The sequence below is a fragment of the Nilaparvata lugens genome, chromosome 5, assembly GCF_014356525.2.
Source record: "Nilaparvata lugens isolate BPH chromosome 5, ASM1435652v1, whole genome shotgun sequence".
In the NCBI taxonomy this organism is placed as follows: Eukaryota; Metazoa; Arthropoda; class Insecta; order Hemiptera; family Delphacidae; genus Nilaparvata; species Nilaparvata lugens.
In genome coordinates, this window is record NC_052508.1 from 74,525,228 (window position 1) to 74,550,909 (window position 25,682).

Sequence of the window (25,682 nt, forward strand, 5' to 3'; positions counted from 1 at the left end):
TTTCCAGTACATTTAAATATTATATGAAAGATTACATATTAGTGAAGAAAAGTTTCTGTGAAATGTAAGATAGTACAGCGAAGTTATAAAGCCTTTTATCTGGTTCAAACATAAAGAAATAATATTAACATCAACTTTGTTAGCAACCAAATCTACATATTATTACCTACACATATTTTGAAAGCTACATTTCACTACATGCTTCAAAATTGTTATCAAGTCGACTGGAAATTATTCTTCAATCTTCTATAACCACAATTTTAATCATTTCTAAGCAAAATAAATAAATTATACTGTAAATAGAAATCAAAATCTAAAAACCCTTTTTAAAATTGTTCACTCAAACATGTTTCAGCTTTATGATGCCATTATCAAGTGTTTGAAAAATAAATACTACTAGCCGTCAGGCTCGCTTCGCTCGCCATATACGTCTAGCCAGTGGGCTCCGCCCCCTGGACCCCCGACTGGATCGTCCAAGAATGAGATCAGCAGGCTCGCTTCGCTCGCCTGCATTTTTCATTTGAGCATTTTTATCATATGTTAGGACAATCCAGTCGGGGGTTCAGACTAAACGTCTGGCTAAACGGATATGGCGAGCGAAGCGAGCCTGACGGCTAGTAATATAATATTCCCAGGATTGAAGTAGCAGTGCCCAATCAATTATTTTTCCGCGATAAATGCATTTAAATCTTCAACTTGGTGCCAACCTAACAAAGTCAACTCAACTTAATGCCAACCTGACAAAATTATTAATTTAGTTGCCAGTTAACAACTGTTTCGAAGAGGTACTCTATCTAGATTATAGTTCTATAGTAACATATGATATGGAAATTTCAATTATAATTAAGAGATTGGGGGAAGAAGAATATACATGCTAAAAGACGAACTTTAAACCCTTAAAAACAACCCTTAGAGTTGGAATATTGCCAAAAGATTTCTTAGTGCGCCTCTAAAGGGCCAACTGAACATACCTACCAAATTTGAACGTTTTTGGTCCGGTAGATTTTTAGTTATGCAAGTGAGTGAGTGATTGAGTGAGTGAGTCAGTCAGTCAGTCAGTCAGTCAGTCAGTGAGTGCCATTTCGCTTTTATATATATAGATTGCAAGCTTCTCATTTATTAAATTTCATTTTATTTATTTTCAATCACTTGATAATGGCATCATAGCCGAAACATGTTGTGAGTAGACAATTTTAAAAGAGGGCACTTGGATTTCTATTTTTATTTATATTCAAGAGTAGCCATAACGGAAATAGTTATTTGTGCAACTAGTGCGCAAAGTGACAGTTTGCTGCACCGAAAGAAACGTTTACGCCCGAGCCGTAGGCGAGGGCGGAATGGTTTATTGAGTGCAGCAGAGGAACTTTGCGCACGTATTTCACATTAAGTTTTTCCTACAGTTACCATTGAATATGAAAAGTGGGTAATTATGGGTAAAATTTCCTGAAATCCATCAAATGTTTTTCTGTGTAATTTTATTATTGATAAAAACCTTAATTTATTGTCAAATTGAATAAACATGTTGTCCTTGGTTATAATATATAATGTAATAATTAGCGCGTTGTGCTTGGTTGCACCTCTGCTCACTATAGCAGCCACAGCAGTCACTGTTACCAACTTCATTTTGATTTTGCTGCACTGTTGCTCCATATAACCTACTAAGTATTTTGCGTTGCCATGTTGCAAATCTGGAGTGCAGAAAAATTTTCCCCGCACTAGAGCGGAAAAGTGATTCTTTGCGTTCTGTAATCAGTGCAGCAATGGCCACTTTTCAACGTAACTGTAGGAAAAATACAATTTGATGGTATAAACTACTGCTATAGAGAGAATTATGAAATGAGAAATATTCATAACAATTTCAGCTCTGTTAGCTTGTTTTCCTCCAACAATGAGCTGTACAGAACAAAGAGGATCGTAGCCTATTTAATACGAAGAATGAGAAAGTCTTGAAAAACCAGCCACACAAATCAAGTTATGAAAAGCTTTAACAAATATTCAAACTATTTTAACATACAGATGGGAATTACTGAGATATTGCAATCATTCAAATGCTAATGAATTAATAAGTATTATTAAACAAAAATCCCAATTAAATGCTGTAATTCACCCCGAAGACTTCTGCTACTGCATATATTGACAACAGGGTAAACAGCTAGATGGAAATTCGATGAGCGCTACTATTCCCGGGCTGACAAATCAATCAATCAATCAATCAATCAATCAAATTCCACTTATTCAAGTAGTTGCATATAAAGACAAGCTTCACAACATTGAAACGTTACAATCAATAATAAACACAGAAATACAATAGTGCAAGGAGGAGACGTCAAAGAAAAACACTGCCTCTAGGAGCACCCCCTGGAAAAAATCGATTAATTCAGTTGATTTAAATGAAATTTTTATTTATAATAATTCTATGATATGTAATTTTGTTCCCTCAAGACATCCACTCGTTCGTCCAATGTGTATGGCGCTCTTTTTAACAGAAATTCCCTTATCCTTCCGGTCATCTTTGAAAAGTTGGAAAAATCTTTATAATAATTGAGGAGTCTATTAATAATTTTTATTGCGCAATAGTGTGGGCCTTTCTCCAGAAGGGTTAGTCCCAAAAATATTTTTTTGAATAGTTGCGCTCATCGAATTGCCATCTACCTGTTTTTACTTTCCTTGCCCTATTACCATAGGTAAGGAAAGTATTGTTTTCCGAAAAAATTAAGGTCCCAATTTCTAAATTTCTATACGTTTCAAGGTCCCCTGAGTCCAAAAAACTGGTTTTTGGGTATTGGTCTGTATGTGTGTGTGTATGAGTGTATGTGCGTCTGTGTACACGATATCTCATGTCCCAATTAACGGAATGACTTGAAATTTGGAACTTAAGGTCCTTTCACTATAAGGATCCGACACGAACAATTTCGATCAAATGTAATTCAAGATGGCGGCTAAAATGGCAAAAATGTTGTCAAAAACAGGGTTTTTCGTGATTTTCTCGGAAACGGCTCCAACGATTTTGATCAAATTCATACCTAAAATAGTCATCAATAAGCTCTATCAACTGCCACAAGTCCCATATCTGTAAAAATTTCAGGAGCTCCGCCCCAGCAATGCAGGTAGATTCCCAATTATCAGGCTTCAGATAAAATTGAAACAAAAAAAAATCAAGTGGAGTAGATTGAGCATGAAAATCTCTACAATTAATGTTCAGTAACATTTTCACCTAAAATTGAAAATGAGCTTTAAATTCGAGAAAATGTGATTATTCAATTGCAAATTATTGTTGATTCTATTAAATCATTCACTATGAAGAGATAGCAGACCTCATGTGTGTCTCCAGCGTTATTGCCCTGTCACCAGCTGGCTCAAATCTTTGAATAGTAGACTTGTGATGCGCGGGAATACTAGCGTCAGGTGATCAATTTTCATAACGGCAAGGAAAGTTATGTGAGTGCGCCACACCAGATTTTTTTTTTTTTTTTACCCTGTTGTCAATATTTGCAGTAGCAGAAGTCTTCTGGGTGATTTACAGCATTTGATTTTGATTTTTGATTAGTAATAACTGTTTCAACATACCTGTGATAACATTTTTATTGATCCCATATGGGATTTTGCATTATGTACCAAGATTGATTCGATATTTTATCGTTTTACTATAATTTTTTGCAGGAATGCCCAAGATTTGAATGCGTCTTACCCCAGGCCTAACAGAACCTCCTCGGGATCTGCCCTGCGAGCTTCCAAAAGTGATTCAACACTCGAACAATGACTACCGGCTTCTGAAGGCTCTCTACATCTGCAACAATAAACCTACAGTGAGGCCCTCGTTGTAATGACAGAGTTTTTTATGAACATTGGTGTTGCTATCCTGTCTATCATCTGACAAGAAGATAGCGCTATCCTCTTCTAGCCTGAGTGAATTTCTTGATAGTGAGTTGAATTTTGAAACTTTCTTGTGAATTAATTATGATTAATTTTCATTATTAATCCATCTGTAGACTTTCTTGGTGGCATGTTTTATAAACCCTGGCACAGTCTATCCAGCAGCGCTGGTCAATGACTTAGAATAAAACTAAAACTGAAACTAACTAAAGCTCTGCAAAATTAGAAGATCGTTTTTTCAACAATGTAGAAATAATATATTAAATTTACAAAATATTCAATCTCAATTACGAAAATTTATCATTCAATCATTAAGGGCCGGTTTCCGAGCTCGGGATTTAGCTAAGTTCTAGACTTTAAACAGCTGGAGTCAGAAAATTAGCTTTCCGAAACGGATTCGTAGTGATTGTCACAGTCAAGTTTTATAGTATATTTCGCACCTAGAGCAGAAAATGATATTTTTCCGGCTCGAAATCGGTTTTCAAGTCCGAGGCCGTAGGCCGAGGACTAGAAAAGATTGAGAGCCGGAAAAACATTTTTGCCCGTGGTGCGAACGCTATTTTTCGGCACACACAAAAATAAACAATATATATATGAGAATAGTTGTTTACTAAGCACTTCCGAAAGCAGAAGTGGAAGGTGATAGCTCTAGCAAATCTGAGGTAATCTGAATATCAGGAAATTGTCCAAGTATTTTTATTTTTTATTCTGATTTGTCTAAATAACCTAAAAGATGATGTTCAATTATGCAGGAGGTTGAGTTTATACTTTTTATTCTTTCAAATAACAATAAGATGATATTATTATAAATGTTTTAATTATTGAATAATGATCACAAATAATGAAAAGTTTTTTGATGAGCTGTTTTTTGATTACCTTTCTTAGTTCCGGCTGGTTTTATATTAACAATATATTAACTATTATATTTATATTAACGGCTGGTATTAAATAACAATAAGATGATATTATTATAAATGTTTTAATTATTGAATAATGAACACAAATAATGAAAAGTTTTTTGATGAGCTGTTTTTTGATCACCTTTCTTGTTAGCGGCTGGAAAGGGTAAAGAAACCTGTTCTGACGTCAGACGAGAGTCGTCTGCAAACAATGTCTTTTAGATCTACGTAGGGACTGGAAAACAGCTGCTTTCTGTGCAGTGTGGCGAAAATTAAATTTCGTAAACTAGAAAATTGAACACAAAATAAAATAAAGAGAAAATAGTGTAAAGTTTCAGATATTTTGAATTATTTAGGAATGTCTAATTTCGTCAAGGAAAAACGTTTCCAATTATAGAAATGAGAAAATAAAAACTACGACTACTGTTATAAAAGCTGCGACTACGCCCCGTTTTGGAAAGCCAATTTTCTGACTCCAGCTGTTTAAAGTCTAGAACTTAGCTGAATGCCGAGCTCGGAAACCGGCTCTTAAAATATTTTTTCTAGAGGGATAAAATTATTATTTTAAACAAGAATGAGCAGTTAGAGCCGGTTTCCGAGCTCGGGATTCAGCTGAGTTCTAGACTTTAAACAGCTGGAGTCGGAAAATTGGCTTTCCGAAACGGGGCGTAGTCGCAGTTTTTATGACAATCTTTTTTTCTCATTTCTATAATTGGAAACGTTTTTCCCTGACGAAATTAAACATTCCTTAATAATTCAAAATAGCTGGAACTTTACAACATTTTCCCTTCCTTTAATTTTGTGTTCAATATTCTAGTTTACGAAATTTAATTTTCGCCACACTGCACAGAAAGCATCTGTTTTCCAGTCCCTATGTAGATCTGAAAGACATTGTTTGCAGACGACTCTCGTCTGACGTCAAAACAGGTTTCTTTCCGGCCTAGGCCGGAAAGAGTACCCTTTCTAGCCGCTAACATGGAACTAAGAAAGGTGATCAAAAAACTTTTAATTATTGGTGTTCATTATTCAATTATTGAAACATTTATAATAATATCATGCTATTGTTATTTGAAAGAATAAAATAGTATAAACTCAACCTCCTACATAATTGAACATCATCTTTTAAATTATTTAGACAAATCAGAATAAAAAATAAAAATACTTGGACAATTTCCTGATATTAAGATTACCTCAGATTTGCTAGAGCTATCACCTTCCACTTCTGCTTTCGGAAGTGCTTAGTAAACAACTATTCTCATATATATATTGTTTATTTTTGTGTGTGCCGAAAAATAGCGTTCGCACCACGGGCAAAAATGTTTTTCTGCTCTAGGTGCGAAATATACTACAGAGTTATCATAAAAGAATGGTGCGGTTTCAAACATTGTTTAAAGGAAAACAGAATTACTTACAATTAATGTTTTTTTTAATCTCATTTGTCATCTCAAACAGTTTTTTTACATAATCAATAAATTTCAATGTGGGCGCCCTTAGTCGCTCGACAAATGTCCAAACGATATTCAACTTCTCTCCAAACATTCGCTAACATTTCTTCGGTTATGGTTGTCATTGCTTCATTAATCCTGTTTTTTAAGTGGTTCAAGTCCATATTGAAATTTATTGATTATGTAAAAAAAACTGTTTGAGATGACAAATAAGATTGAAAAAAACATTAATTGTAAGTAATTATGTTTTATTTAAACAATGTTTGAAACCGCACCATTCTTTTATGATAACTCTGTATAAAACGTGACTGTGACTATCACTACTACTCCGTTTCGGAAAGCCAATTTTCTGACTCCAGCTGTTTAAAGTCTAGAACTTAGCTGAATCCCGAGCTCGGAAACCGGCCCGAAATATTACATCGGTATCAGCTATCCTCTATAGAAGGCATTGACAATGGAGAGAATCGGCAACGTTGCTCTTCTATTTTTCTCCACTGCCATTATCACGTGGACCTCACTATAGTTCAATTTCAAATGCCAAACGTTAGATGCTTTCTAATGTAAGCATCGAAAAGTAGTCAAGAAAAGTATTTCGTCGGTATTTTTTCAAAAGCTGTCCAAGGGAGGATCATCTCTAAATCACAGTAGAGTAGAGGTGAAGAAGGGTTGTACATCAGCGCCATTTTAACGTGTCCATCCGATAACACGCCCAATCGTCTTTCGTGAGGAGACGATAAGTCGTCGGTCCCGTCTACCTAAAAAGTAGTCGTCATCTCTCATCATCATCCCTCTCACTCATTACCCAGGCACAAGCCTAAGTGCTTATGTGGGCATCACCCTCAGTATTATTATTATAATCCACACAGAAAGGACGACGGGCAGAGCCGTGGCGCCAAATATTGACTTTTCCGTCTAGATGGTCCAATGATCACAGAAGAGAGAGAAAAGAAAGCGGTCACTTTCTCGCTCTCGCCCCGTCTCTTGGGGCCATTGGGGGGATCTCTGACTTCATTCCCTTTTCAACGAAGGTTATGTTGGTCAAGACTCTGATCTTCCCGATCTTCAACTACTGTGACATTGTGACTCTTGACATGACAGTTCAACTTCTGCAGAGGATGCAGCGTGCACATAATTACTGTGTTCGCTTTATCTTTAACCTGAGACGTGACGACCATGTAACTGAATACTTTAACAGACTTGAACTTATGAAGCTGCGTGAGAGTAGATCACATCATGCTTTGTGCTTCCTCTATAAGATATTGAAAACTAAAACCCCTAAGTATCTGGCAGTAGAGTACCGTTACTTGGGTGATTTTGGTCGTGAAGGAACGCGGCAAGGATCCCATCTGCTGGCTGTCCCAACACATAGGACTGTTATGTACAACAAGTTGTTCCTTGTGACAGCCTGTAGCTTGTGGAATTCTCTGCCTGCTGAGCTAAGGCTTGTTGAGGGACATCGTCGGTTCGGCGCGGCTGTCTTGCGGTGGATCAGAGGTGGTGGACTCGGCTGGAATGTTCACTGAATCTTAACGTGTGTGTTCATGTGTGTGTGTGTGTGTGGTTGTTGTGTGTGTGTGTGTGTGTGTGGTGTGTGTGTGTGTGTGTGTGTGTGTGTGTGTGTGTGTGTGTGTGTTTTGTGTGTGTTGTGTGTGTGTCCTTTCTTCCCTTCTTCAATTATTCCTCTCTTTCTTCTTTCTACTTCTATCGAAATGATCTATGGATTTTGAACTGACGTTTTTCTTCCGTTTTCACTTTCCACTTTCCTCTTTCTTCTTATTGTATTCTTTTCACTGATTCAAATTAGAAAGAAATTTTTATTTTGTTTTCTTTCTTTCATCGTTTTCATTTCATTTGGAAGTTTTTTTATTATTTTGTAAAATTAGTTTTTTTTTATCTTATAATCTTTGTTGTACAGTGTTCAGTGTTTTTTAGTTTTACTAAATTGTATTGGAGGGTTAAGTGTAGAGAGGCCGCTGCGCCCTAACTTCGCCCTCCTAGGTTTTTAATAAAGGCAGTCAATCAATGAATGAATGAATGAATGAATGAATGAATCAATCAATCAATCTCTTTGCCGACTCTCATGGCGTACAACAACGGGCACGCTATTGCGGATCCAAGCCACACGAGGCGTTTCTCAGTCGGCAGCAAGCTTCCTTTTCAGCCAATCGGAGAACTTCCTGAATGAAAAACGCCTCGTTATCTTGGCCCTAAGGCTATGCGCACACCAGTTACTAAAGACAAGACAAGACATGATCAGACACGTTTAGTCACAATACTTCACATTGTTGCTTATGAAGACATGTCCAATTGCAATGACTAATCAGTGTGAGTTGCGTCATAAGCAGCTATGTGAAGTATTGTGACTAAACGTGTCTGATCATGTCTTGTCTTGTCTATCCTAAGGCTGGGCGCACACCAGTTAGTCAAGACAAGACATGATCAGACACGTTTAGTCTCAATACTTCGATTGTTGTTTATGACGAAACACACACTGATTAGTCATTGCAATCAAACATGTCTTCATAAGCAACTGTGTGAAGTATTGTGACTAAACGTGTCTTGTCTTGTCTAGCCTAAGGCTAGGCGCACACCAGTTAGTCAAGACAAACAAGACATGATCAGACACGTTTAGTCACAGTACTTCACATAGTTGCTTATGACGCAACTCACACTGATTAGTCATTGCGATTGGACATGTCTTCATAAGCAACAATGTAAAGTATTGTGACTAAACGTGTCTGATCATGTCTTGTCTTGTCTTGACTAACTGGTTCGCCCAGCCTTTGGGTAAGAACAGAACGGGCAGTTCGATATTTGGCTTTCAGCGAACGACGTTGAATATTTTTAATATTCATATTAATCGAGCTCATTTATAGTGAGGTCCACGTTATAATGGCAGTGTTTGATTAGCAATGGTATTGCTATCCTTGTCTATCATTCAACAAAGCGGATAGCACTATTCCTTTCTCGCTCGCTCTGTTGCCACATCGTCTTTTAACAATGTAGAATTAATAATTCATTAACAAAGTATTTCATCTTATTCATGAATGAATTTAATTTGCCAAAAACAAAATAGCCTACAAAAAAGCTTTACAAAAAATAGAAATATAAGTATATGCTACTGCACTTAAACCAAGATACATACATTTATTTAATTAGATATGATAACGAAATGATATCCTTTATATTATAAAATTAATTATGAAAATTCATTATAAAATTATTGAAAAATATAACTTTCTTGCTTGAATGAATGAATGAATGAATTTTATTTGCCAAAAACAAAATACAAAAAAGCTTTACAAAAAATAAATATAAGTATATGCTACTGCACTTAAACCAAGATACATACATTTATTTAATTAGATATAATAACGAAATGATATCCTTTACATTACAAACAATAGTTTTAAAATGAAGATTCAATTTATGATCACATGCATAAGTACAGTAGGTGAGGCAAAAACACCGGCAAAAGGAAGATTCCTTGTGCGCCAGTGTGAGTCGTGAATCAGCTTTATCAGGGATGTAATATATAAACTTGAGAAATCTTAATTAAATATGATTGTTTATTTTAAACGAGAATGAACAGATAATATTACATCAATAAACCTGTATCAGCTACCGTCTATAGAAGGCATTGACAAGACAGAGGATCGACAACGTTGTACTCCTATCTTTCTCCACTGCCATTATAACGTGGACCACACTATAGCAATGTTCACCTTGGAATAGTTTATACAGGTTATTGAAGGCTATTAATTATTATACAAATTATTGGTAGTATAAGAGTGAGTAATATAGAAACAATCATGAAGAGTAGCAGATAAACATTCATCTATTACGCCGGGGCCACACTTGTCATGCAGGGTTCCGATCCCACTCCGATCCGATCACGGGTGACAACGACCTACAATGGTGCATACCACACATGTCCGTAGTGTCATATGTCCCACCAACACCACCCCTCCAAAGTTAGTAGACAGAAGGATGGTCACTCATCTGTAGTATTTTAGTTGAAATGCAATTGGAGTGGGGGAACTGCAGCCGTGACATAGGCTGTAGTACAGAGTAGGCAGAATATATCATTCTTGAAAATCATACGGTGACCTATAGTCAAATATTATAATATAACACAAACATTTTTTGACATGCAAGCTTTCTGTTTCTGCTTTACAATAATTATCAAAACATTTGAATAATACAAGCATTTTGCAATATAAAAGCAAAAAAAACCCACCTCCAAACCTTCCCTTTCAAACCCTTAAGGTTTCTTTATCTTCTAGGTCGTGTTTATATTTTGTAGTTTGGCTATACAACAGCTTGTGAATTTCGGGGATGAGATATATTGATTCTCGTAGAACATGTGCTCGATACCAGCATGTGTTCAGTGCATTTATATGAATGAAATTCATTGGATTTATCGGGATCGGTTTATTGTTTTATTGAAATGCATTGGTTTATCAAGATTTTTTATGGGTTAATCTGAAATTATTATAGTATAACGTTGTCTACTAACGCTTTTCCAGCTTATTAACTTTTTCGTGTCACGTGATTAGATTCTTGAAAAACTTTCAACTTCATTTTATTCATACAAATTGAATGAACTTGATATTTTAAACAACATCATTAGAATCAGTGATTAATTCGCTATAAGTATTGAGAATTTTCAAGTTCTAGGTCAATCTTGAGGGGATTAAACGACGATGTATTTGAAGATACAGTGAATAAACTGTATGCTCAGTGTGGTTACTCTATCACTTTTTTACTACACGTGACGTCACGCTGGCATTCCCCCCACCACCTCGAATCTTACACCTGTGAGTGATCAACCTTCTGTCTACTAACGTTGCCACCCCTCCACCCAACAACAGAAATATGGGACACGAGTAGGATCGGAACGTTGCATGACAGGTGTGGTCCGGAGAAATATTAGTTGAGGCTGAAGCACATTGAACCCATTGTCCACATTCAGATTCAATAAAGAGATAGCATGAGACAACATATTGCTTAGAAATTTTAGTTAGAACTAGTACAATATTACAAGTAGGAAAGCTTAGGAAGACAAGCATTGGAATTTTATTGAGAAAACTTGAGTAATTACATACGTTGTAACCTGAACGGCGGGGAACGGGGTGGACGCAGGCCCTGCGCACAGTAATCCAGCTGCAATACAAACACAAAAAGATCATTGTAATAGAATCTAAAACAAAAACATATACAACAAAGACAAAAACATATAGGCCACTTCTATAAGAAGAAAATCTGGTGTGGCGCACACACACAACTTTCCTTGCCGTTATGAAAATTGATCACCTGACGCTAGTGTTCCCGCGCATCTCAAGTCTACTATTCAAAGATTTAAGCCAGCTGGTGACAGGGCAATAACGCTAGAGACACACATGAGGTCTGCTATCTCTTCATAGTGAATGATTTAATAGAATCAACAATAATATTTGCAATTGAATAATCACATTTTCTCGAATTTCGAGCTTATTTTCAATTTTAGGTGGAAATGTTACTGAACATCAATTGTAGAGATTTTCATGCTCAATCTACTCCACTTGATTTTTTTCGTTTCAATTGTATCTGAAGCCTGATAATTGGGATCTATCTGCATTGATGGGGCGAAGCTCCTGAAATTTTTACAGATATGGGACTTGTGGCAGTTGATGGAGCTTATCGATGACTATTTTAGGTATGAATTTGATCAAAATCGTTGGAGCCGTTTCCGAGAAAATCGCGAAAAACCCTGTTTTTGACAACATTCTCGCCATTTTAGCCGCCATCTTGAATTGCATTTGATCGAAATTGTTCGTGTCGGATCCTTATAGTGAAAGGACCTTAAGTTCCAAATTTCAGTCATTCCGTTAATTGGGAGGTGAGATACGTGTACACAGACGCACATACACTCATACACACACACACACACACACACACACACACACCACACACACACACCACACACACACACATACATACATACAGACCAATACCCAAAAACCACTTTTTTGGACTCAGTGGACCTTGAAACATATAGGAATTTAGAAATTGGGGTACCTTAATTTTTTTCGGAAAGCAATACTTTCCTTACCTATAGTAATAGGGCAAGGAAAGTAATAAAATCTAACTTGAATTTAATGAGAAGCTAGAGTACAAACACATTGAAGGCGGAGCGAAGCGGAGCATGGCGTGGCGTTCTAGAGCGGGGCGTGGCGTGGCGTGGTCAGAGCGTTCATGATACACACTGGAAGCGTCTGAGCGTCAAGCGTCAAGTACATTATTATGTAGACCAGACTGGAACTCGCACTGTGACGCTCCAAAAAACAAACCAGCTTGTTCCAAAGTTTGACGCCACGCTCCGCTCCGCTCCGCGAGTAGACGCTTCCAGTGTGTTGCAGCTCATTGCTTAACATGATATTGTTCACGACGCTCTAGACGCCACGCTCCGCTCCGCTCCGCGAGTAGACGCTTCCAGTGTGTTGCAGCTCATTACTTAACATGATATTGTTCACGACGCTCTAGAACGCCACGCTCCGCTCCGCTTTCAGTGTGTTTGTACCCTTAGGGTATTTGCAGTAAACTTTCATACAGATACCACATTTGATGTGGAAATCAGGTATTGAATTATGAGTAAAAATATAAATCTTCAACCTGAAAAAGTAAAGGTTTACTGAATTCTTAAGGTGCGTACATTGCACCTATACGTGCCGCGAACATGAGCAATTCACTTTTAATCAGCTGACTATATCTGTATTTTTACAGAAACGGTAAGATCTTCTTCTTCTTTCAATCAGGGATTAGGCTATTGCCTGTTCCGACTCACATTCAGCTTGTAATTAGAATAAAAAAAATAATAAATAAAATCTATAAATTAATAACACCAATATAATCTAATGTAATATCATCATAAGCATCACTACAATCTACTGTTTTCATTTTATAATAAATATAATGATCATTGCCATCTTTTTCGTGGCCTGCCTATGTCTCTTTTGCCTACCGTTTATACTTGAAAATTCTTTGAGGAAGCCTATCAGCTGATATTCGTTCCACATGCTCTTTCCATTGCTGACGATAAGATGCAACTCTCTCATTCAGGCAGAAGATATTCAGCTCTTTCCGTATATCCTCATTCCTGATGTGATCTCTTCTGTCACAGCCCTTAGTTCTGCGAAGAAATCTCATCTCAGCTGCCTGCACTTTACTCTCAAGTGGCTTTGATGTTACCCACGATTCACTACCATAGAGTAGTAGTAGAGCTGCCATTGTCTTATAAAATTTCTTATCGTGCTTGTGGTAGCTTCTTTCCCAATGTCCTACTGATACTTCCACAAATCATTTGGAATCTTCCTACCTTCTTCTCTACATCCAATTCATCTTTATAACTAATTTCACAACCCAGATAACGGTAAGATACAGATATAAAAAGCTTGGCATCAGCTGATTAAAAGTGAATTGCTCATGCTCGCGGCGCGTAAATCTGTACGCACCTTTAGCTTACCAAATGGTTTACAATAAATTTTATGTACAATAAAAGGTAAGGTTTACCTTCTATCTTTTTTTCTGTTGTAAATATTTGCAGTCGCAGATTTAGTATTATACATTATTATGTATCCAACATTTCTTGCTTTGATGAAAACCCTGGATTGTTGTCAAAAATATCACGTGTTTATTGAAAAAAAATCACAAACATGATTCAACACCAATGGTGTCATATTCAGAGTGAGAAATTCAAAAGATGATTGTGATTTTTACAATAAATAAGTTATATTTTTGACAACAACCCAGTTTTCCTTGCCCTATTACCATAGGTAAGGAAAGTATTGCTTTCCGAAAAAATTAAGGTACCCCAAATTCTAAATTTCTATACGTTTCAAGGTCCCCTGAGTCGAAAAAACTGGGTTTTGGGTATTGGTCTGTATGTGTGTGTGTGTGTGTGTGTGTGTGGTGTGTGTGTGTGTGTGTGTGTGTGTGTGTGTGTGTATGAGTATATGTGCGTCTGTGTACACGATATCTCATCTCCCAATTAACGGAATGACTTGAAATTTGGAACTTAAGGTCGTTTCACTATAAGGATCCGACACGAACGATTTCGATCAAATGCAATTCAAGATGGCGGCTGAAATGGCGAAAATGTTGTCAAAAACAGGGTTTTTCGTGATTTTCTCGGAAACGGCTACAACGATTTTGATCAAATTCATACCTAAAATAGTCATCGATAAGCTCTATCAACTGCCACAAGTCCCATATCTGTAAAAATTTCAGGAGCTCCGCCCCATCAATGCAGATAGATTCCCAATTATCAGGCTTCAGATACAATTGAAACAAGAAAAATCAAGTGGAGTAGATTGAGCATGAAAATCTCTACAATTAATGTTCAGTAACTTTTCACCTAAAATTGAAAATAAGCTTTAAATTCGAGGAAATGTGATTATTCATTACAAATTATTGTTGATTCTATTAAATCATTCACTATGAAGAGATAGCAGACCTCATGTGTGTCTCCAGCGTTATTGCCCTGTCACCAGCTGGCTCAAATATTTGAATAGTAGACTTGAGATGCGCGGGAACACTAGCGTCAGTGATCAATTTTCATAACGGCAAGGAAAGTTGTGTGAGTGCGCCACACCAGATTTTTTCATTATGGATAGATATTACAACAGTATTTAATTTCTTGCTATCTTACGAGCACCCCATCTATCACATGTCGACTTCAACCTCATTGAAAATATTAATTTATTTATTACTTACATTTCACAATCACAATATCAAATTAATAATTGGGAAAGAAACAACAGGATAAACCCAAAACTGTTTCTCTCCCTAATTTTGATAAAAATAGTCCAAATCAAGTTATAAAAACACTTTTATAAAGATCACAAAAATTTACAGTCCAAAAATACGTTATACTAAGAATGTTGTATCTGGGTTATTTATTGTTCTATGGCAAAATTCTAACGAGATATAAATTTTCGACTCTAAATTTAATATTTACTAAATTTGGCTTAGTGGTTTTGTGTTTTGTTTCGGCTTCAACCTCATTGAAAATATTAATTCATTTATTACATACATTTCACAATCACAATATCAAATCAATGATCGGGAGAGAATCAACAGGATAAACCCAAAACTGTTTCTCTCCCTAATTTTGATAAAAATAGTCCAAATCAAGTTATAAAAACACTTTTATAAAGATCACAAAAATTTACAGTCCAAAAATACGTTATACTAAGAATGTTGTATCTGGGTTATTTATTGTTCTACGGCAAAATTGTAACGAGATATAGATCAGTTTTATTGCAAAATCCAAAAATCCTGTTACTACAATTAGAAGAAAGCAATGCTGCAAGAATATTACAGAAATAATATTCTAGAAACTTGAAGAACTATAAATGCTGCAAGAATATTACAGAAATAATATTCTAGAAACTTGAAGATCTATAAATTTTCGACTCTAAATTTAATATTTACTAAATTTGGCTTAGTGGTTTTGTGTTTTGTTTCGGTTTTGTATGTATTTGGACTTTTTAACATCAAAAAGAACTTCATTTCGAAGTGAAAAGTGTAAATTTAAAGCATTGTGCTCACTATAACCTTGGTGTCCAGTTTCCCGATGTTTACCATTAGGGAACTTTGGACTATATACGGCGAGGTGAAACTACCCTTGCATCACCCCACCATTGAAAGCCATACACTAATAATAATTGTTCTATTTCTACTGTTTTTACTAAAATGTGTGAGGTAGGCCTATGTGTGGCGGAATGTAAATGGCGTTTATGTATAAGTCCTGAATGGGCAAAGCTCGCTAGAAAGTTGCAGGTTTCTTACTAAACTAAAAGTGATGTACTAAAGCAAAATAATCTAGTTAATTCGATTTTTTTTACAAATTTATTATTGCACTAATTGAAAGGGAGTGCTTTTTAAATTGTTGGTGAACCTAGTTCTGCTCAAATCAAGGCTTACCTCTACGAAATTTTTTCACTGAAAATTCAAAAATACATTTATAAAAATTGAAGGTACTGAATGCATATCTTAGCAATTGAGTGTTAACAGAATTATCTCACCTCATTTTTATACAGTACATAGGATATTAAGGCTGTGCAAGGCTAAATAGTTATTTGTATATCTAGAGTGAAAAGTACGACTTTTTCTCCCTGTGGGAAAAAGTTTGAAGCCCGAGGCGAAGCCAAGGGCAACAATTTTCCTGAGGGAGAAAAAGTATTTTCGCTCGTGATGTACACAACATTTTTCCTCCATCTACATTTTTTATAAAACTGAATAAAATCAATAGAATGAATAAAATCATTTTAATAACTTGCGTATTGATGACAATGTTTCCTAACAACATAACCTAAAATCTAAAACCTAAAAACCGGTCGGCTGATTGGCACTGCCGATTGCGCTATCGATCGGCTAAAGTTGTAACAATTATATCAGCTGAGCAGCTACCAAAAATGGCTGACTTCAGATAACGCGTTTCAGATTTGAATTGCAGATCAAAATATTTGTTGGCTGGTATTTTGAATAGAATAAATATTTTAAAATTGTATAAATTTCTATTGTCTACTAATATTAAGAATATAATATCATACAAACATATATTTCATGAGTTGATCATTTCTTGTTGTGGTATTGAATTCAGTTGACTCAATGACAGATACCTCTATTATGCTTTCTCATCTGACCTTAGACCTTCTAACCTATTACCATGTAAGTTTTAAAATAGAGATGCTTCCCATGTTATTTAAATGGAGTCACTTTTACTCCCTAGGGAGTTTTTGTTCTGTTTTTTACTACCTAGAGCGAAAAAGTGACACTTAGTATTATGTTTCAGGGAGTAAAGTAAGTACTTTAGACAGTAGGTGGAGGAAAAATAATTTTATACTCGTGATATTTTTCAAAGTTTTCGATTTGTATATCATCAAGCTAACAAAATGAAAATGTTTTCTCAGGAAAACATTTTTCTGATCATTACTTTTTGAGATATGAGCGCCTACAGTTTAGATTTTTGGTACAGAGCATTTCGAATTCGGTAAGAGATAAATCCATGAGATTTAGGGGATAGATTCTTCATGTACTGTTGATCCAGTAAAACAAAAATTTTCTGAAAATAACCAAAAATAACTTTTCTTAGGAAAACATTTTTTTCTGATCATTATTTTTTGAGATATGAGAGCCTAAAGTTGAAAATTTTTGGGACAGAACATTTCAAATTCGGTAAGAGATAATTCCATGAGATTTAGAGGATAGATTCTTCATGGTATTGTTGATCTAGTGAAACAGAAATTTTCTAAAAATATCAATTTTCAAGATAGTTATTCAATCTACTAAAAATAACCAAATTTAACTTTTAGTTGAGTTATTTTTGGTAAATTGAATAACTTTTTCAAAAATTCATATCTTCAGAAAATTTTTGTTTTAGTAGATCGACAATACCATGAAGAATTCATCCTCTAAATCTCATGGATTTATATCGTACCGAATTTGAAATGTTCTGTCCCAAAAATCAAGCTTCAGGCGCTCATATCTCGAAAAGTAATGATCGGTTAAAAATGTTTTCCTGAGAAACTTTTTCATTTTGATAGCTTGATGATATACAAATCAAAAAAACTTTTAAAATATCTCCAGTAAAAAGTTCATTTTTAGCCTTTGCACAGCCTTAAAACATGAAAATTCATTGAAGAATACACTAATGAACATGGGAATTCAACACTAGAAATCGATTCATTTAAATTTAGTTCTATAACTACTGTTTCATCACAGGACAAATTCAATTTTTATCGCACTAATTTATACAACTATGTACGGTACATAAGAAGTCTTATGAACAATCATCAATGTTGTTTGTTCAATACACAAGTATCCATCTATTAAAATAATAATTCATTAACAAAATTATACTCAAGATGGCTCCAGTGTGATCTCTGACCCACAACAGTCGCCAACTCATTCAATAGTATTTTAATACAGCTGCCGAAGAATTTATATATTGTTTCAAAGACTCTGCAGGTAGAAGGATATATAAAAGGTCTTTGATGCTCCTCATAATGGTTTCCAATTCAAAGAGATAACATGTGCTGAGTTAGGCTAGTTTCACACTCATTCGGTTCGTTTCGTTTTCGGCAAATTCCGATAAGTGTGAAACGATGATTCGGTTTGAATTCGGTACCGAATAGCAACCGCATAGCACCGAACGCCCCCTCGACACGAATAGGTTTCATCATATTCGAATTCGTTGCTAGGGAAACAGGAAAAAAAAGTCTTTTACACACGCTTGCCTTTTTTGTTTTTATTTTAACCTGATATCGTGATTATCTGTTTCAAAATTTTCCAAGTAAAAATCATATGGTCAATTCATTTCTGTTAGTTCACAGGAACATTTTTTTCCAAAGAATAGTTTTCTAAAAAAATATGAAAGATATAAATTGAAACTCAGAGAGAATTTTAATTGTTTTTATTTATTTTTTATTTTTCCACGAATATTACATGATTTCATCAATGGAGAGAAGATGAAGTTTATATACCATGTGTCAAAACAAGGAACAATTTTTCATTTAAAAAAATAATATCTCTGAACATCCAAAATTAACATAATCAAGGCAATTGCAGGGATAGAGTTTTCAAGGGACAAATACCTAATTCAAAGCATATATCTTGAGAATGCATATTATTTCATATTATATCTTTCAAGCGGCATTGTAAGACGGGGAAAGAACTATGATAACAAAAGAGAACAGAAATACTAGAACTTTATTTAATTGGTATCTTTTGGTTTACATGGTTGAAATAGTATATTACGCTACAAGCTCAGAAAGTTAGTGTTTACGGTATGAGGATAGTTTCCGGGAATATGTTATCCGAATACCGTGAACACCTTTCTGAGAGAGTCGCGTACGATATTTTTAGCCACACTACAGGTATAGCTGACGCCAAAAAGTTAGGCGGTTTCGTGGGCCTCTTGTGCGTTCCAACAGCTGATGTTGTCAAGTAGATGCTGATTGGTCTGTTCTATTCAAGTCATCTCTAAGCTCCGCCCTGGCTTGGAATACCTATCCGAAAATCCGATACATTAGCTCCCAATGCTAAAGACCATTTCTCTTTCACCGTTCTTAGTTCCATGTTAGCGGCCGGAAAGGGTACTCTTTCCGGCCTTAGCCGTAAAGAACCTGTTCTGACGTCAGACGAGAGTCGTCTGCAAACAATGTCTTTCAGATCTACGTAGGGACTGGGAAACAGCTGCTTTCTGTGCAGTGTGGTGAAAATGGACTTACGCTCCTCTAGCTCTGAGGTACAGAGCTTATAAATACGTGATATTTTAGACAATATTATATTGTTTCATTGTTATAACTTACTTTTTATGGGGTACGCCAATCAGTAATAGCTCGCTACCCTCTGGTGTGTAGATAAAAGAGAAAAATATAGAATAGAGAAAAATGATAAATATTAATTTTTCTCTATTCCAAAAAGGTAAAATATAAATATAAATATATATATATATATATATATATATATATATATATATATATATACAAACACAATATTAAAATTTAATTTAATGGGGAAAACAAATTGCTGCTGCTTAAGATGATTCAATCTTTGTGGTTATAAAAATTAAGAACAATGATCTTATCCAGTAGTCACCTACCTTTTGAATATGGCTTCCCCCTTTGGCATTCACTGGTTTAATCGCGACTTTACGGTAAGTATTTAAAATAAAAAACAAAATTAACTGAACCAATGAATAGGTTCAGAACCCGTCTTCCTTAATAATACAATTATTTTTAAACTGCCCGATCTGTGACAGAATAACTGTAGGCTATTAACGAAACGTAGTAACGAACTGAAACGAAACGAATTCTAGCCTTCTTCACTGGATCAGCCGGACTTTACTCACAGTCCTAACGAACGAGCTCTGCCCCAAAAGCTAAATTTTGGGTATTAATATTTAAACTCAGTCAATGCCAAACATGAAAGCCATTTCAAGTACATATTTCTTTCTGTCGCACAAGCGGCACGTTTATTATTAGAAACAGAGAGAAGCTAACGTTAATATTGACAACAAATAAAATAAACAATTTTCTGTCGATGACAAAGATTGTTCAAAGACAAAATACTGTTCATTGAACTTTTAATTTAAAAACTCTAAAATCCTGATCAATATGAGATAAATATATGATTCATATATATGTCCCATATGACCAGGTGACAACATTCAATATTATTGTTCAATATCAGTATATCTATTATCAGTATATCTATATATATAAAAGCGAAATGGCACTCACTCACTGACTGACTGACTGACTGACTGACTGACTGACTCACTCACTCACTCACTCGCATAACTAAAATCTACCGGATCAAGAACGTTCAATATGGTAGGTATGTTCAGTTGGCCCTTTAGAGGCGCACTAAGAAATCTTTTGGCAATATTTTAACTCTAAGGTTGTTTTTAAGGGTTTAAAGTTCGTCTTTTAGCATGTATATTCTTCTTCTCCCAATCTCTTAATTATAATTGAATTTCCCATATCATATGTTACTATAGAACTATAATCTAGATAGAGTACCTCTTCGAACAGTTGTTAACTGGCAACTAAATTAATAATTTTGTCAGGTTGGCATTAAGTTGAGTTGACTTGTTAGGTTAGCACCAAGTTGAAGATTGAAATGCATTTATCGCGGAAAAATTGATTGGGCACTGCCACTTCAATCCTGGGAATATAATATTACTAGCCGTCAGGTTCGCTACGCTCGCCATATCCGTTTAGTCTAGCCCCCGACTGGATTGTCCTAACATATGATAAAATGCTTAAATGGAAAATGCAGGCGAGCGAAGCGAGCCTGCTGATTTCATTCTTGGATGATCCAGTCGGGGGTCCAGGGGGCGGAGCCCCCTGGCTAGACGGATATGGCGAGCGAAGCGAGCCTGACGGCTAGTCTACTATAAAATCAGGCCACAACTAGAATTAACATGTCATAGACACACTCTATGGTCTGATGTTAAAAGTAGGTACTGATATGGTATAATAATATATTGACCGTCTAGGCACAGAATACATACAGAATGGAAAGTCGGCTAGTATCCGCCATCTTGAAAGAAAGTTAAGCATTGTAACAGTAGCGGTGATTTCAATTTCTAACAAGATGGCGCAGTCACGTGACGTGGTCTTAGTGCACTCAAGTCTTGGCGTCATGTAAAATGCATTGGGTGGATTGATACTCTCCATTACGTATGTATTCTGTGGTCTAGGAGCCGCTTGAGGACAGACAATTTTAAATAACAAAATGAAATGAATTGTATTGTATGACCGACCTTCGGCTCCCAAAGTAAGGATATCGTCAGCTTCATTTAGGGTGGCTGGCAAGGCGGTGGTAGGTTCACTGTGTTCATCATCAGGCCTAAAAAAACATGCAATCATTATTGATCCGAAAAAAATTTGATTGAAACAATTAGACCCAATTGCCACAATTGGGCATACTACATAGAATAATAAATAAATATATTAGGCGAGCGATTTTTGTATATATCTGGTTATTAATGTTTTACAGATCTCGAAAACTGCTCAAACGATTTTCACGAAATTTCGAACATAGTAGGTTTCATGTTGTCTTTCGTCTCAAAATTTTATAGTTTTTTTTCAAAGTTTGGAATTTTTTAATTAATTGTGATTGATTTAATTTATTTTGAAGTATTTTTAATTTAAAAATAATCTTTGTGTGTTTCGAATTGTAAATTGAGTGTGAAATAGGAGATGTTAAGGGACACATAACCTAGCTACATTTGGACTGTTGTAAAAATTAGAATTGGAACCGTTTTGGTCTTATAAGCCTGTGGTACTTTTCTGTAAGTTGTGTAATTCTTAATGATTGAATAAATAAATAAATAAATAATATGAAATAAAGATTCGATTGCACTAGGTCTCATTCTTTGGAAAACTCGCTGAAGGACATTAAAAGGATAATTCATCCTTGGAAAACAGATGATAATTTCGTCGTCTCTCGATAACAGAAGATGCGTGTGCCTGTGTGGGAGAGAGACGGAATTATTTTTATAGACGGTAGCTGATACAGGTTTATTGATATAATATTAACTGTTCTGTCTCGTTTAAAATAATCAATTATATTTTATTATGCAATACATTATATATTTTCAATGATTTAATAAAGAATCTTCATAATTAAGATGAACTATTTTGTTGATTAATTATTAATTTTACTTTGTTAAAAGTCGATCTGGCAACAGAGCAAAGCGAGAAAGAGATAGCGCTATCCGCTTTGTTGAATGATAGACAAGGATAACAATATCATTGCTAATCAAACACTGCCATTATAACGTGGACCTCACTATAGCACTTGGCGGAAGGCTCAATTGAGGCGGCCATGTTTCGGGATATATAACTTGACAACAATTGACGATCTGGCCGCACCTATCACAGAGCGTTTGGTGGGGATGACAAACTGTTAAGTTGAGTAAAAACCACTCCCCTACCACTTGACTGTGTCTCATGATATGTGATCGGTGGTTGAAAAAAATGACCCTCGTATTCATCTTTCTCTTACAAACAAGGTTAAGGTTAGGTTAGGTTCCGAATCACATCTAGCTAACTAGTAGTTCTGTGAACAGTAAGTTACATTGACCTGTTGTTATGTTTTCTCGAAAATTGATAAATAATTTATCAATTTAAAATGTCTAGAAAAAATCCTAAATAAACATAGAGCTTTCTGTCCTATCGTACCGTGACGTGTCGTCCCGGAATGGGAGTGTGAGCGCTGTTATCAGGTATGGCTGCAACTGTCTACAACATTGATGGAAAGATATTTATTTTCAAGATTTTCGATGTTTTTGAACGGGTAGTATTATAGTCAACTGTCTACTAACGTTGATGGAAGGATATATTTTCAAGATGTTCCATGTTTTTGAACGGGTAGTATTATAGTCTACTAGACAGCTGATTTATGATGAATAATTCTATAGTCTGATTTTTACTCTAATATTGGCGTATGGAGGAGGCTCCTTTTACCTTTTATATTATCCTTGAAATGCAAAATTTCCAAAAACCTTGTACATACGTCGACGCGCAATTTAAAAAGGAACATACCTGTCAAATTTCATGAAAATCTATTACCGCGTTTCGCCGTAAATGCGCAACATATAAACATTTAAACATTAAGAGAAATGCCAAACCGTCGACTTGAATCTTAGACCTCACTTCGCTCGGTCAATTATTCAAATAAGCCTACAGTATTGAAAAATTTCAATCACCGCTTGCGTGGTCTGCCAACATATTTTTTTGCCTACTATGACACCCGTATTTATTCATTTAGGGTCGGTTTCCGAGCTCGGTATTAGCTAAGTTCTAGATTTTAAACAGCTGAAGCCAGAAAATAGGCTTTCCGAAACGGGGCGAAGTCGTAGATTTATGATAATCTTTATTTTCTCATGTCTATAATTGGAAACGTTTTTCCTTAACGCAATGAAACATTCCTAAATAATTCAAAATAGCTTAAGCTTTACATTATTTTCTCTTTATTTTATTTTTGTTCAATTTTCTAGTTTTTCGAAATTTAATTTAAACGTGGACTGCGACTATGCCCCGTTTTGGAAAGCCAATTTTCTGACTCCAGCTGTTTGAATCTAGAACTTAGCTAAATCCCGAGCTCGAAAACCGACCCTAAATGAATAAATACGGGTGTCATAGTAGGCAAAAAAATATGTTGGCAGACCAAGCAAGCGGTGATTGAAAATTTTTCAATACTGTAGGCTTATTTGAATAATTGACCGAGCGAAGTGAGCCTAAAACTTAGCTAAATCCCAAGCTCGGAAACCTGACCAATATGAGGTCCACATTATAATGGCAGTGTTTGATTAGCAATGGTATTGCTATCCTTGTCTATCATTCAACAGAGCAGATAGCGCTATCTCTTTCTCACATTGCTCTGTTGCCACATCGTCTTTAAACAATGTAGAATTAATAATAAATTATTAACAAAATATTTCATCTTAATTATGAAAATTCATCATGAAATTAATGAAAAATATAATTTCTTTTTTAATAAAATATAATTGATTATTTTGAATGAGAATGAGCAGTGTAATATTACATCAATAAACCTGTACCAGCTACCGTCTATAGAAGTTATTGACAAGACAGAGGATCGGCAACGTTGTTCTCCTATCTTTCTCCACTGCCATTATAACGTGGACCTCTCTATAGCTATCTAGTATCTATCATTCAATTATGTATCCTATAATATTATAAATTTATTTATTTATTTACCTGGTGGGCTCGACCGGTGTGAGCGGAAGAGAGTCGACCCATTCCTGCACGGTGACCGGGGACTTGTTGCGTGGCGAGGGGGAGGGGCACGGCGTGCACAGCAGTCCAGATGCGGCGTTCTCATTGGTCGGCGAGTCGATCACCAGCAGCGGCAGGCCGCCTCCCATTGGCTGCGGCTCGGCCGAGGGGGCAGGGCCACCGCTTGGGTCACGCGACAATGCTAGCTGGCAGGGTCGCTGCGCATGCGTACTGGCCACACCTCCGCCACTGTCTGCCTCTGACGACGCCTGAACAAATGCCAATTTATCAAGACAAGCATATTATAGTATACAAACTTGTTAATCGCCCATTTGAGTACAGTGACTTATTATATATTCATAAACCTAGCATTAGTTCAAATTTAATATTATTAAGTCGTATTAGGTTTAGGGTTTGTTTTATTTTCATATCATCATCATTATTGGCACTACAGCCCATGTAGAGCCTTAGCCTTCACAACCACATCCTTCCACCCCTCTCGACATTCTGCTGTTCTTCTCTATCTTCTTATACCCAGTCTTCGCAAATCCTTCTCCACATCGTCAACCCACCGCTTTCTTGGTCTTCCTTATAATCTTCTTCCTCCGGGTTGCCTTCCAGCACCATTCTTGGCACCCTCCCTTCCGGCATTCTGCACACATGACCAGCCCATCTCAGCCTCATACTTTTCACAACATATAAAATACTGGTCTCTTCGAACAATCTTCCTAGTTCCTCGTTTGTTCTTATCCTCCATATTCATTTTCCTTGATTGCTCCAAAAATTCTTCTTAAAATCTTTCTTTCCCATCTCTGAAGCAGACCTTCTTCTCGTGTAGTCAATGTCCAAGCTTCGGCTCCATATGTCACTATTGGTCTTAAAACTGTTGTGTAAATTTTTATTTTGCCTTTTTTTGACACATTTTTGGACTTCAGGATATTCTGCAGGGCGAAATACACCACATTTCCGGACATCCACTTCTTCCGCTACATTATTCTCTTCCGTTATTAGGGTGCCCAAATACTTGAATGATTTCACTTTCTCAAAGGTTCTACCTGACAACTGTTTCTGTGTTCCATCTCTCACTGGCCTCCTGGACATAACCATCACTTTAGTTTCCTGTTTATTTTCATATAGTTAAGTGAAATTAAGTTTGAAATAATAAT

The 25,682-nt window shown here is 35.9% G+C and overlaps 1 protein-coding gene across 3 annotated transcripts in view; it reads right to left on the reverse strand.

Annotated features, from left to right (window-relative positions):
• Nucleotides 1-24,806, reverse strand: part of LOC111047539 — a 47,924-nt gene extending 23,118 nt beyond the window's left edge. For 2 of the 3 annotated variants that reach the window (XM_039429266.1, XM_039429265.1), the window contains exons 1-4: nucleotides 24,499-24,806; nucleotides 21,534-21,619; nucleotides 11,326-11,383; nucleotides 3,689-3,787 (exon numbers count right to left, since the gene is read on the reverse strand). In XM_039429266.1, the coding sequence (XP_039285200.1) occupies nucleotides 3,689-3,787; nucleotides 11,326-11,383; nucleotides 21,534-21,619; nucleotides 24,499-24,665 (410 nt within the window). In that variant the 5' untranslated portion in view covers nucleotides 24,666-24,806. The remainder of the gene's footprint in view (nucleotides 1-3,688; nucleotides 3,788-11,325; nucleotides 11,384-21,533; nucleotides 21,620-24,498) is intronic. The other variant, XM_039429267.1, reaches the window with a different exon arrangement.
• Nucleotides 24,807-25,682: the final 876 nt, after the last annotated feature.